Here is a 13,902-nt window from a genome sequence, read left to right as displayed (position 1 = left end):
TATATATATATATATATATATATATATAATTTTTTTTTAACAAAAAGCAGATTCAGGGAAGGATGTTGGTAGAAATGAAAGAAGGCACATCTACTGCCATCCCCTATCATGCTGAACAAATATATGCCTTTAAAAGTTGAAAGAAGGGGGTATTGACAGGAGTCTTCCTGCATCGACTGTAGCCCTAAATCACGCCACACAGAGACCTTATTTTGTCAAAGCAAGAAACACCCTGTGCAGTCCCTTTCTAACATTTGGTACAAGTTTGAGTGCAAACCTCAACACTCAACTATATTTCCATTGAACTGTATTGCATACTCCACTGCTGGCTCCATGGGTGGCTGCTAGAAATAATGCTGAGAGTGCCTAGCCCATATTGCTTCATTCATGACTGAGCTGGGCTTAAGAGATACCTGATTTAATGCCATCATTACTTATCTCTGGAGGAAATCCAGCCACAGCAAACACAAGGACGATGCATAGCAACAGATGCTGAATAATAACAGGATGCAAATAGTCTTGGAAACGGATTCTGGTCCCACTGAACAGGGACTAGAGAACCAGAGGGGGCCTAATGAAAATCAGGCAGCGAGCTTCAAAACCATGGCAAGCATCACAGCACTTGCTTTCTCCTAGCTGGTTGGTTGTCATAGAAACCTGTGTTTGTAGAGTTTCTGAGCACATTAGCTCAAAGAGTTTGCTTACATTATCCTATCTCAGGGTTGCTGGGGAAGTAGAATAATTCAGTTCTATTAAATAAATATTTGCTGAGGGCCTACTATGTGAGGGACTTTAGGGGATACACAGGTGGGTGTGTGGTTCCCTCTTTGAACTGCCAGATGCACAGGGGAGGCCTGACAAGAAGACAGATGGCTATAATGGAATGTGATTAGCACACTAACACAGGTGGGAACACAGAGAGCAGAACAATTAATTCTTCTTGGGGATGTTAGGGACTTATGGAGTAGAGGTGACATTTGAGCAGGGATTTATGTGAAGAATTAGAAAGAATTTGCTAGTAGAAAACTGCGGTGAACATCCTAGGGAATAGATTGAGCAAAGCCATGGAAGCATGGCAGGTTACGAAAAATGTTAAGTCTGATATACAAATCCAACTTTATGCCATGATGAGTTTTGAGAATTACAGTCAAGCATACTTAACACATTCTTCATCACTTCCAAATATGTTAATTAGCATCCTCTCAAGCTAGGTTGAAGTTATCGTGGCATTGACTAAAAGGGTTTGCTATGCAAGAAAATAACAAAATTTATCATGAAGGATTCTTTATGTTCTTAAAGAAAAAAGAGCTGTTTTCAAGCACTTTAGGAAAACATATTCATCAACATAAAAGGCTTTTGAGTCATATGAAACTGGGTTTGACTGTCAATCTTAATACGTAGTAAGTAAATGATTGTGGACAAGTTACTTTAACATTTTCAAACCCTCCTTTTTTTTTGTTATATGAACATTGGAGACAAAATTTTTATTATAGAATTACTTTAATTTTTTTTTAAAAAAATCAAGTACCGTATTCCAAGCGACAGGCACAAAGCAGTTGCATAACATTTTAAACTGTTTAAAAAGTAATAATTCAAGTCATTTAGATACTCTGGGTATTGCTTTTATGAAGCCTTGGAGATTTTGAATAAATCTCTGGTATATAAAATTAATCAGTATAATGCCATTTTTAGAGTTTGAAAGGAACTTGAAAGTGGTCCAATTCAATGTCATTTGTTTACAGAGGAGACAACTAACTTATGAGATGACATTTCTGATATTCGGGTACATAGCTGGGTAGTGGGGAAGTCTGTCACACAAATGGGGAATCCTGATGGAATCCAGTGTCCTTGCCACAGAACCGATGATGACTTTTTCACCGTTATCCACCATTAAAGTGGATGTCCCAACGGGCAAGCCTCGGGAAGTCAAGTTAGGGAAATGAATTTGTGCCTAACAGTAATATCATTTCTTCCACTCAATTGGTCCAAATGATTGAAGTTTAGCTTTTCACGCAAAACTGAAGTAAATAATAAATTGTTCCATATAAATATTAACGCAGAATTCATTATGTTCTCTCAAGAGGAAAGTTGCATAATTGTGTGTAATGCTTATCTTAGCCTGGTGACATTTATAATGTCAAAAATCATCCATAGAACAGATACTAATAATTTACTCTAACATCTAAAAGGAAAAGGTTTCCATTTGAGTTGGCTTAAGCTGTGTTTAAGTACTGTTGACACTATTCAGATCTCTTCTACTTATTGATATTTAAGTAACTGACACCTATTCAGAGATGGGCAGTGCCTTCCAGGGATGCCCCAGCTGGGACAGCATCCCACTCCCTTCAGCTGACAGCGCCCCCTACAGTGGGTGTGGGAAACTGTGTGAACAGCATAGCAGTCTCACCTCTGCCTCCCTGTCTCCTGAGTTATTCTAAGAGATACTGCCTCTACTTCTCGGGACTGCTTTGCACAAGGTCACATCTCAGTTATTCTACCTCAAGCAAATTCTTCCAGCTGATGTACTCAGACAAACAACTTTCTATTAATCATTAATATGAGCTCTTACCACAGTAGTCAATACAATTAAGATAAGAATGAACTAAAACAACCCTATAGAATAGATACGGTCATCTCCACTTTCAGATGAAGGAAAAGGAGTTAAATAAGCTAAATAACGTATAAGTGGCAGCATCAGGATTCCAACAGAGCAGTGTGGCTCCACTCTGCAGATTTCCCCATTGTGAAAACCTACCCGTCATAAAGGAGAGGATGACCATTCTACGGTCAATTAAAACACAACCCAGGCATTCACAGACTCCTCCAAAGGAAAGCCACTTACAAGCCGCCTTCAGCATTGTTGTTTTACAGACAGGGAAACAGAGGCACAGAGGGGGAAGTGACCCGTTTATGATCTCATTCTTCCCCAATCTAATCAGACATCTTCCAGAAGTGAATCCTTTGTGCTTTGCCTTAGGTCCGTGAGGGAAGTGGCTGTGCATTATTTTTCCTGGGATTGAAATAGCATTAAACTAATGAGCATATCTGCTTCTGCAGATAGAGGGTTGGGTAGAGTAGGCGTTGGAACAGGGAAGCAGAGCATCAAAAGTTGAACTCTGAGTCTTCGCTCAGAGTCAGTTTGGCTGTGGCAGCAGCCTTGACATTTACTGTATTGAGAAGATGCTGTTTTCCTTAAGGACTAACATTGAAACGTTGACTCTCAATTGATAGCAATCAGTTAAGCTGCACAACCTCGTGGAGGATCACAACAAAGTCCAGGTTACAATCACCGTAAAAGGCAAAGGTAAGTGAAATGTGTTCTGCCATAGTTAGCATGCTAACATTTCAGGGTGGAATCGGTCTCACTTATTATTATTAGTCCACGAGAAAAAGGCTTTTCTGATTGAACCCAGGACTGGGGCTAAGGTGAGACAAACAAGGTATCTGAGGTGCAAAATTTCAGAAGGCAAGATCATACAAATGCTGACCTGTACCTGTAGGTACCCTAAGAGTAAGAACCTTGTTAAATTTTGTACCCTTGCATGATTCATCCTCATCCCTACCATGATTAGACCATTCTTACCCCATGTATGGATTGCTTTCAATTTCCTTTACCCTCCATATTTCATTTATTTAAATATTACTGGATAAGTCTTCCTATGGCTTTTTAAATTTTCCTAATTAACCATTCCAAACAGACCCTGCATCATACATGTTAACACAAGCCTGAATGAAGCTTGTAGATGCCTGCTGGACACTGACTGGCATTGGCTCTGGACTTAGCCTGGGGGAGGGGGGAGGGGGGAGGTGGGCGGTGGCCCTGGCTCTCTGTGAGGAACAAGGAGCTATATCTGGGGCAGCAGAAGCTGTCTGCAAGGTTTACTACAATAGTTCTCATTCAAAGAACAGAGTGTCTGTGCCCGTAGGGGGTCAGGACTCAGCCAAAAGAGAAAGCAAGAGCAAAGGGGCAGTCTTTTCTGTTGACAAATGCCCTTGAGTGACTCCTATAGACAGACCACTGTCCCAGATACTAGGATCAAGGTGAGGTCTTGTTGCTGAGCTGGTCCTTTGCTGTGGCCCAGGAATCAATCCCCTTAGTCCTGGTTCCTGGGAATTTGTGATTGAGTGGAAAGGGGTTGGAGTAGGTGAGCACCCAGGGCAGTTCTTGCCAACAGACTGACGTGAGTTTGCAGTCCCTTTCATTTTAAAATAAAAACAGGAGACGGTCAGCTAGTTATGGAAACTCTGCTGTTGTGTAGGTGTGCAGGAGCTGGAATCCCGCCTCTTGGTTCCTGGAGATGTCCTCATTCTCCCAGGAAAATGCTCACTGCCATGTGATGCTATTCTGATTGATGGGAGCTGTGTGGTGAACGAAGGCATGCTCACAGGTAGGCAGCTGTCATGGAGCTTCATTTTTCTGTCCAACAACTAGGCCAAGTGTTAGCAAAGCAGACCTATGCATACACACTGCCTTATACCAGGCCCATGCTAAACAGTGAGAGAGGGATGAGAGAGACATGGTATATGCAAATTTAACAATAAAAGAAAAACATTTAACAATAACAGAATCAAGCCATAAGAAATACAAAACTATATTTAAAAATCTAGCACAACATGTGATTAATTAACTGCCTGACGGGTGGCGTGAATAGGATGAGTTGGGTTCTGAGGAGGGTGGGGCCACTACAATGATGCACAATCTCTTCATAAACATGAGAATGGTTTTTATATTTATCCAAACAAAACACAACCTAGAACTACCAACTCTCACAACTGGCAGAGCGTAAATACTTTATCCAGCCCTACTCCCTGTGGATGGAACTCTGAGTTACTGGGAAGGAGACTGAGTTGTACCTTTGGGAAAAGGCAGTGTAACAGTTCTGTTCTTTAAAGATGTTTTTTCTATTTTTTTATTTTAAATTTTTTTTAGAGAGAGAGCAGAAGGGAGAAGAAGAGAGAGATAGAAACATCAATAAGAGAGAAACATTATCCATTGGCTGCCTTCTGTATGTCCTCTACTGGGGAACCAAGCACACAACCAGGCATGTGTCCTGACTGGGAATAGAACCAGTAAACTATTAGTACCTGGGATGATGATCAATCCACTGAGCAACACCAGCTGGGCAATAGTTCTGTTCTTTAAAATTATATTTCTAGATTATTTCACTGAACAGAAAAACCAGTTTTTTAGTTATTATTTAAAATGGCCTTGTTCTCATTTGTATTTTGTAAAGCCCACTTGAATTTGTATAATTAGTAAGTCACTATTTGCAAAATATTCTTTATGCAAACACAGACACACACACACACACACACACACACACACACACACAATATCCTAATGAAAAAAGAGATTCTACAGCAGCACAAAAATAGAAACTATTTGCCTTTTGTGCTTACAAATTGTTGCATTTTTCTGTTTCCAAATTGCTAAAGATAGGAAAACACACACACACACACACACACACACACACTTTTTAACATCACCTAAATGTAAAGGGAGTCGTTATCTATTCCAGAATTGTTCAACACAAGCTGATTTCAAATTAAAAATGAGTCTGCCTAATTTAAAATTGAGAGAAGAAAATGTGGTAAACACAAATATATTCAGTGTAATTGCAAAATATCCATTTAATGTGCTGAAATCTAACTTTCTTATAATGACAGTGATGAGGTTTGCATGCTAATCATATCCTTCATCCAGCAGGTTGCTATAGTACCCACTGTACAAACCTTAAGCCAAGAACTGTCCTCCTCGCTCAAAGGCAGCGACTGCCACATTTCCCCGCAGCCTGCCCATGAGGAATGGCTTCTCATTGGTGACAGGGAGCTTGTTTGTGAAAAAACCCAGTAGGGTGGAAAGGAGTATTTACTCACTTAGTCTGACTCAGTGTGGAGTTCTCCCCTGGATTCTAAGGAAAACTCAGAGAGTTCCAGAGAAGTAGACATGGTAAACAAGACTCTCCTTTAATAAATGTGCAAAATTGACCTAAAGTCACCTTAGAGAGTAAGTGACTTCCTAGGGTTCGTTTCTGAAAAAAATAAAGTCACCAGCATTAATATCTATATAATTTAAGTATTGATACAAGTAAATTTTAGAGACAGACCACACATAAAACAGAAATATTGCTTTCTCATTCATTGCTTCAAAAAGAGCTAAGTATCATCATGCTCTAAATATTGATCACACAGCCCACATAAATTTTCCACTCATGTACATATCTATGGAAAGGATGCTGATTGAAAGAAAAAAACAGATTAGGGTTAACTTCTGAAAGTGAAAATGTATTCCTAGAACATTGGTCCACATGTGACTCAGGTAGTTTCCCCCATTGGCAAAATAAGCTTTAACATCTATAGATGTCTTTATTTTATGTAAGATCAGCAAGTACTCCTAGAATCTTCATACATTCTACAAATAACTTTTACATATCACTTCATTGTGGCATAAAACAAACTGACCAGGAACTATTATAATATCCAATGTACAGATATAGAAATTGAAATGAAAAGATACTAAGGCTGCTCAGCTAGCAAGTGAGAGAATTAGAAATGGAATTGGCACTTGTTCTCAGTCAGAAGGGGCCATAGGAGAGAGGAGGAGGATTCTAAGGTGAGCAAAGCTGCAGCTGTCATTTTTTGTGTGTTTGCTTTATCTCATTTTCCCCTCAGCCAGGTATTCCCATCCATAGCACATTCCTGTAGTAAGATCTTCCTCCTCATCTCCTTAGCCTCATCCTATTACATTAAACTCAACTAAGCAAGAAGCTTCATTTTATTTTATAGCTACACTTAATTATTATTTTGCCACCCTTGAAAGTGTGCATTGTGAAGTACCTGATATAAATCAAATAGTTATCCCCAGGAATTTGAGGTCCTTCAAATCCCAATCTGGCTGCTGATGTACAAGGCATCGAGGAGGGTGATCTAGTCTAGGGAATCCCATCCTTTCTGATGCCCCCACTTCACTTTGGACTTGGGAAATGTTCCAGGCTTATCTACCTGGATAAGGAAGTAGATCCAGGAGCCTTTGGATCTCAGTTTTCACAATTTAAGTTTTCTTTGCATTTTCTTTCAATTGCCTTTCTAGGGATTTTTATTTCGCTATAAGAGTAGTAGGAGAAAGGGAAAAGCTTTGTTCTTACTCTCTAAAATTCATGATCAAACTTATGAGTGACTTTTGAAACCCAAAAACTAGTTATCTACTCCTCTGTTCTTTTTTTCTTGTCTCTTGAGACAATGGTTCCTTTTAAGTTCTAGCTTCTCACAAAGCAGTCAAGAGGCAAAAGGGAATACTATAGGGGAAATCCTATCAACATTTCAAAAATTTCTCTTGGCAAAACAGGTAATGTTTCTTAGTTCTTATATGTATTAGATGCTGTGCCAACATTTTACATGTGTTGTTTCATTCAACCCACAACTCTGTAAAGGTGGGAGAACTTAAGGCCTAGAGAGGCTGAGTAATTTGCTTAAGATCACAAAGCTAGGAGGTGTTGGTGCTGATATTTAAATTCATTTCTGTATTCATTCATTCATTCATTCATTCATTTCACAAAGGTTTTAGTAGCCCTTACTATGGAGCAGACACTCTACCAGATGCTGGGAATACAGCAGGGTATAAGGCAGACAAGATTTCTGCCCTCCTAGAGCTGACGTTATAGTGGGAGACATGAAAATAGGTAAATGACATAACTTTCCAACAGTTGAAAATTTTATGAAGAAAATAAAACACTTAAACACAGACATTTTGACCTCAGAACCTGTGCTTATAATTACTGCCTCCTCATTCTCTTAGGGATAATTGTGTGTGTGAGGGTGGAGGGAGGAGTAGTAGACACCCTGTCACAATCTCCTTCCTTCTCCCTCAAGTTATTAGAACTACTGGTTTATTTGAAACATATGTGTGGGAAGTATGCATGATACAAGTTAGACACCTTGGAATTTCCCTAAGTGATTAGTTCACATTTATATTCTGCTAGACATGCTTAAAATCTGTTGGTAGATCCAATATTTTTCTCTCTTCTTCCTTTTCTCCTACCACACCCCTTTTCTTTTATTTATTCTTTTGTTTATCCATTAACTCTATAAAGATTAAAAAATGCCTACTATATATCAGTCCCTGTGTTGCGTGCTGATCAATAAGACAAATCCCTGCCCTCAAATAGTTTATAGTCCAATGGTCCCACCCAATGTAAACAGACAAGGACATGGCATTTAAAACACTATCACTATGCAGAGGCTCATTGGCGACAAGGGAAAGAATCTCTCTTCTCAGCAGCCAGGACCTCCAGGTCCTGGAAGCCAACTGAACTGTTAACAGTGAGTATAACTTCCTTCTGAAACCCTCTCTAGCCATGTCCAAACTTTTGTAGGAATATCCATTCTTATTTGGGATTATAAGAAAGTCCAAGCACAAGACTCTCTATTAATATGTGAACAGAGTAAAAGAGATTTTAAAATCATCTCTGTGTACAATCATCTGAATTGAACTTTATCTATGGAACCTGTATCCAATGATTTCCATTTTTGGTGATTAAAGTGCTGGCTGTCTGTTTCCCATACCATTGGTTGTGTGTGCAGAAATTGTTCATCTATATATATAAAAGCCTAATATATAAAGTGTCCTAGAAGAGTTCGACCAACTGAGAGTTCAATCACTTGCTATGACATGCACTGACCACCAGGGGGCAGTGTAGAATGAAGGGAGGCCCTGGCTGGCAGCCAGCAGCCCCTAGGGACCCTACCCATGCACGAATTTTGTGCACTGGGCCTCTAGTTAATTATAATTTGTGAATTAATATTCTGTGACCTAAAGGCAGAGAAACATTTGTAATTCTGTAAGTAACTGTCTTTGCAAAGGATGATTTAAAAATAATGTGACACAGCAATTTGGAGATTTGTCAAGAGATTCTTTTTACAAAACCATTTAGAATGCAACTGATAAATCTACACAATGGATAGATGTCATAATTGTTCTAAAGAAATGACTTAAGAACAGTGCTTGATATGGGGTTTACAGATCGAAGTAGATGAACACATCCACATGTAGCAGGGTGATGCACCCCAACTCCGCACCAGGGGCCATCCCAGCCTTTGCCCTATGTAGCTCTTCATCTGTTTGTTCTTCTCTATCCTTTAACATATCATTTAATACGCTGGTAAATGTGCTTACCTGAGTTCTGTGAGCCACTTAGCAAATTAGTCAAATCTGAGGAGGAGGGTAGTGGGAGCCCCAGATTTATTGGTCAGAAGCACATGTGACAACATAGATTTCCAATTGGCATCTGTAGTGAGGTGGGAGCAGTCCTGTGAGACTGAGCCCTCAACCTGTGGGATCTGATGCTATCTCTAGGTAGATAGTGTTGGAATTGAGGTAGATTGTAGGACAACCAGCAGGCATCACAAAATTGCTTCTTATAGGGTCAGAAGTGTATGATAGTAGTGTGAGAGTAAAAAAAAAAAAAAAAAACAGAGGAGGAAGGACTGGAGGTTTTTTTTTTTAACTCAGGAAGTCAAGGAAGATTGTGGTTGATAACTTATTAATAAAAAAATTTATTAGTCTTGCTGTAGCCTCAGATCATCCAGAGAATGTGTTTGTACTCCAAAAAGCTAAACAAGTCACAGCTTATCCATTAATGCAACTACTATGAGTCAGACAGAGATTACTAGTGAAGTCAGTGGGACCTAGATGCAAGAGTTCCAGACTGACACAAGGAAAAAACATCAGGACTCAGAGAATGATTCTATGAAAGATTAGAGCAGAGTATGGAAAAAGGAAGAATGAAACATAATTTGGAGGTTGTAAAACTGATTTAGCAAAAGAGTGGGACCATAAAGAAATAGGAAAGTCAAGAGGAAGTTTAAGGATGAAGATATTGATATGGACTTTAGATATGATGAGTTAGTGTTATGTCCTGGTTGGGATGGACAACCCACAATTGGGATAAGAGCCCAGAAGAGAGGCTGCTTACTTAATCTGGCTCCCCGAGCTTTACAAGGGCAGGGTTTCGGTCTGTCTTATTCATAATTATATGCCCAGGACTTAGAATAGTGCCTGGCACAGAGTAAGCACTTAAAAATAGTTGTTGAATGAATGGATAAATGGCAGATGAATGGGTGAATGAGAGGCAAATAATAATAACTCTTTACATGTTTATTTGCTCCTTTATTGCCTAGAATAGTATTGGGCTTAAAGAACACTTGGGGAATGATTGTGATGACTCTTTTTGCTAAAATAGTTTAAAAAATTAAAACTAGGTCAGATGTTGGAAATATAGGAAGAACTTAAATAAATATTTGAAATAGAATCATGTCCCACATTTTGTCTCCTGTGTCCCTAAGAACAGTCATCTGACTCAAGGGATGAGCATTCAGAGCTGATTAGCTGTGGTCTGTATACTTTCTTGACACTGGCAAGCACCAGCTCTAAATAACTCAAGTTCACACAAAATCAACAAAATACAATCTTCTTTAGGAGAAAGTATACCGGTTACAAAGACGCCATTGCCCCATATGGAGAATTCCATGCCCTGGAAATCCCACAGCTCAGAGGACTATCGGAAACATGTTCTTTTCTGTGGCACAGAAGTGATCCAGGTCAAGCCCGCTGGGCAGGGGCCAGTAAAAGCAGTTGTTTTGCGAACAGGTGAGTCAATTCCACTTTTGTAAATTTAGTCTATGATTGAAGGTGGGGGAATTGGATTTGGGGGAAATTTTGTTTGTGATTATAAAGTTTATCACATTCTGTAATAACAGCCACACTCACTTTCAATCAGGCTCTTATTATTCTATATAAGTTTCCACCATTTTTCCACCATTTTCAACTGAATAGTTCATTGTTAAAACCATTGTAGATGATGAAGCAAATAGAGGGACAAAGTATATTTCCTCAAAGGCAAAAGTGTTTTCTTGGTTTTTCTTGTGTCCTTAGACTTCTTGTCTTCGCTTCTCTCCGCCCACTCTGAGTACCAAGAAAACAGTTTCAACCACTATCACTTGAGAGCATTTTCCTTTCAAAGAGTTGCTTGCTGGGCTATTAAGATCCCTGCTGGATATCTCCACCTGGTTGCCCCACAGACACTTCAAGGCATTTAAACGTGATTTCATCCTCCTCTGGCACTTCTTCTGTTGACAACATCACCATCTGGTAGTGTCTTCATAGCATCTTAACTCTTCACTTTCTCCCACACCAAATAGGGCACCACATCCTGTCTACTTCACAAATACAAACTGAGCCCTGTCTCCCTCTCCTTAACTCCCGTTATGTTCAGTCCTTCACCATATCCTGTCTAAACCATTACAATAGAAACATTTCTTGACAGTTGCTTTCAACTTTTGCCTCAAATACTTTTCTTTATATTTTGTTCAACCTTTCTCAAACCTATTTTTCAATCTGTCCCAAGTCACATCTATAAAACATAGCTTGAAGCAGTTTATGCACATCATGCTTAAAAACTTTTCAAGATATTTGAATTAGTCCCAATCTTTCACATGACATCATAAGGCCAACATCTTCCATGGTCTGTCCCAGGTCTGATGTTCACCCCTGACCTATATTTCTGCCACCTGATATAGTCACAGACCTAAAATGCACCTTTCACTTAACCTCTCTGCTACTACATGATGTTTTTCAAATTAAAACAAAAAATAAGTTTTGTTCAAACTATTCAATGGGTAGGAGAACATTTCTTGGCCAGCTGACAAGCAGAAGTAAAGAAGGGTAGAGATCATGAAAACCACACTGTTTGGGTTTGTGAAGTGCTAAGGTAACAGGTTACAGGAAACTCTGCCCCTTTTCTCCAAAGCCTGAAAAGCCATGTTTCAGGAGACCCGGTGTCCATTAAGTAGTGGGATTAAGGTATGTTTGTATTTATAATACTGAGTCATAGAATGTATAGTAGTCAACCTTAGATATTAATAACTTATATTTTAATGAGTATCTACTAAGTGCTATGCACTGGGGACTCTAAAGAAAAAAAATTGTGAGGTATTCATTGTCTTTAAGGAAGATTTATAATGTGGAGAGGGACACAGATGGATTTATCACTAACTCAAATACAGAGCAGTGATAGATGTCTTTGACCAAGTGTTATAGGTATTCCAAAAACCAGAGAGATTATTTTTTATATGAACTATAAAAGTAGGACTCTGAAAACATTTATTCGATGAAGTGGCATTTTGAGCCACGCCTGATAGGAAGGATTTAGCCGATCATATCAGAGAGCTGAAAAGACATGTTAATTTACATCTACAAAACACAAAGGAAGGAAAGCACAGGGGTATTCTGGGATGAGTGCGAAGTTGAGAGATAAATCTAGCGAGGAAGGAATGGAACAGCTTTAAGGGGACCTCAAATGCCATGCCTAGTTTTGTGAACTTTATTCTAAAAAGTGGGTATTCAGGAAAGTTTTTGGGCATAAAAGTGACATGATCAGAGGCATATGTATTTAAGAAATTACTTGCCTTGTACATTGCTTTTCTCTTAATTTTCTAATATTTTGAATACATATTTGGTCTTTAAAACTGCAATGTGAGCCACTGACTCAGTGACTCACAAGAAAGAGAAATCAAGCAGGGTTACAGGAATGCTACTTCTTGTGCCCAGCGAATTATAAGAAGACTAAATGTAAAAGCACTGTTAGGTCACAGAAATGCTGTTTTCAGTCCATATTCAAATGCTCCTCCTAACCAATTCTTAATTCAATGCAAACCATTTTTGGTTTGGGGGAAACTGTTTAAACGGACCTTATTCTGCCTGTGATTATCTTCGTGCAGGTTACAATACAGCCAAAGGGGACTTGGTGAGATCCATCCTTTACCCCCGGCCTCTGAACTTCAAACTCTACAGTGATGCCTTCAAGTTCATAGTGTTCCTGGCCTGTCTTGGAGTTGTGGGTTTTTTCTATGCCCTTGGTGTATATTTGTATCACAGAGTAAGTACTGAGAGTAAGGCTTTTTAATAGTATAGTTTTCTCAAGGAGTTGAACCCAAATCAGCAGGGTTAGATTAGGTTAACTCTGAATCCCATTATTCTGTGAATCAATGCTGTCCAATAGAGCTTGCTTAGATGATGGAAATATTCTATGCAGTATAGACACTGTCCAGTTTGGTAGCCCTTAACCATGCATGCTTATTGAGCACTTGAAACATGGCAAGTGTAACCAAGGAAGTGAATTTTCAATCATTTTATTTTCATTAGTTAGCCATATATGATTAGTAAAAAAAATATATTAGATGGTGCAGCTACAGAAAGTTACTCCTTTCACCACTTAGATGGGGATAAGAAGTTACTGCCTCGGAGGATATACATATTTCCTAAGCCTGATGCGATGGGGAGGATTTAGTTAATCAGATCAGAGAGCAGGAAGGTCATACTAATTTGAGTGAGCAAATACAAAAGGAGAAATGCACAGGGTCTTCTGGCACTAGCAAGCAATTAAGAGATTAAGTCTAGTAAGGTAGAAAGAGATCAGATTGAAAGAGATCTTGAATGCCATGCCTAGAAATGTGGATTATTTGTGAGTGTTGACATATTTGAGGATGTACTCTGTCCAGGGAATACTTAACATACCATGCAGGCAATGATTGGCCCTGCATTTTGTTAGGTTCTGAGATGAAATTTAATGTCTCCTTTTACAGAGCTGATGCTGCGTGCTGCATGGGTTCCCACTTCCTTTTAAGTTTCAGGGTGTCTCTTTCATTTGGATGTTTCTCTATGAATAGTTGTGATAGCTGGAGAGGGAAAGGCTGTCACAATAATCTCTGAGGTCCTTTCTGGTCTGAGAGTCTGATTCTCTTGTGGGCCATGCCATCTTTTCTGTGAGACATCTGAAATCTTAACAGTGTGGGCTCAAAGGAAAGAAGAAAAGTGAATAAACAGATTCAAACACGGGTATGAAACAG

At 39.2% G+C, this 13,902-nt stretch overlaps 1 protein-coding gene across 2 annotated transcripts in view; it reads left to right on the top strand.

Annotated features, from left to right (window-relative positions):
• The window catches only part of ATP13A5 (ATPase 13A5), a 94,921-nt gene that overhangs the window by 29,871 nt on the left and 51,148 nt on the right, over nucleotides 1-13,902 (top strand). For both annotated transcript variants that reach the window (XM_084872835.1, XM_084872834.1), the window contains 4 exons: nucleotides 3,232-3,304; nucleotides 4,260-4,388; nucleotides 10,475-10,645; nucleotides 12,775-12,932. In XM_084872835.1, the coding sequence (XP_084728961.1) occupies nucleotides 3,232-3,304; nucleotides 4,260-4,388; nucleotides 10,475-10,645; nucleotides 12,775-12,932 (531 nt within the window). The remainder of the gene's footprint in view (nucleotides 1-3,231; nucleotides 3,305-4,259; nucleotides 4,389-10,474; nucleotides 10,646-12,774; nucleotides 12,933-13,902) is intronic.

Source organism: Pipistrellus hanaki, assembly GCF_964339955.1.
Source record: "Pipistrellus hanaki genome assembly, chromosome: 2".
NCBI classification, from domain to species: Eukaryota; Metazoa; Chordata; class Mammalia; order Chiroptera; family Vespertilionidae; genus Pipistrellus; species Pipistrellus hanaki.
This window is presented reverse-complemented; position numbering and strand designations above follow the sequence as displayed.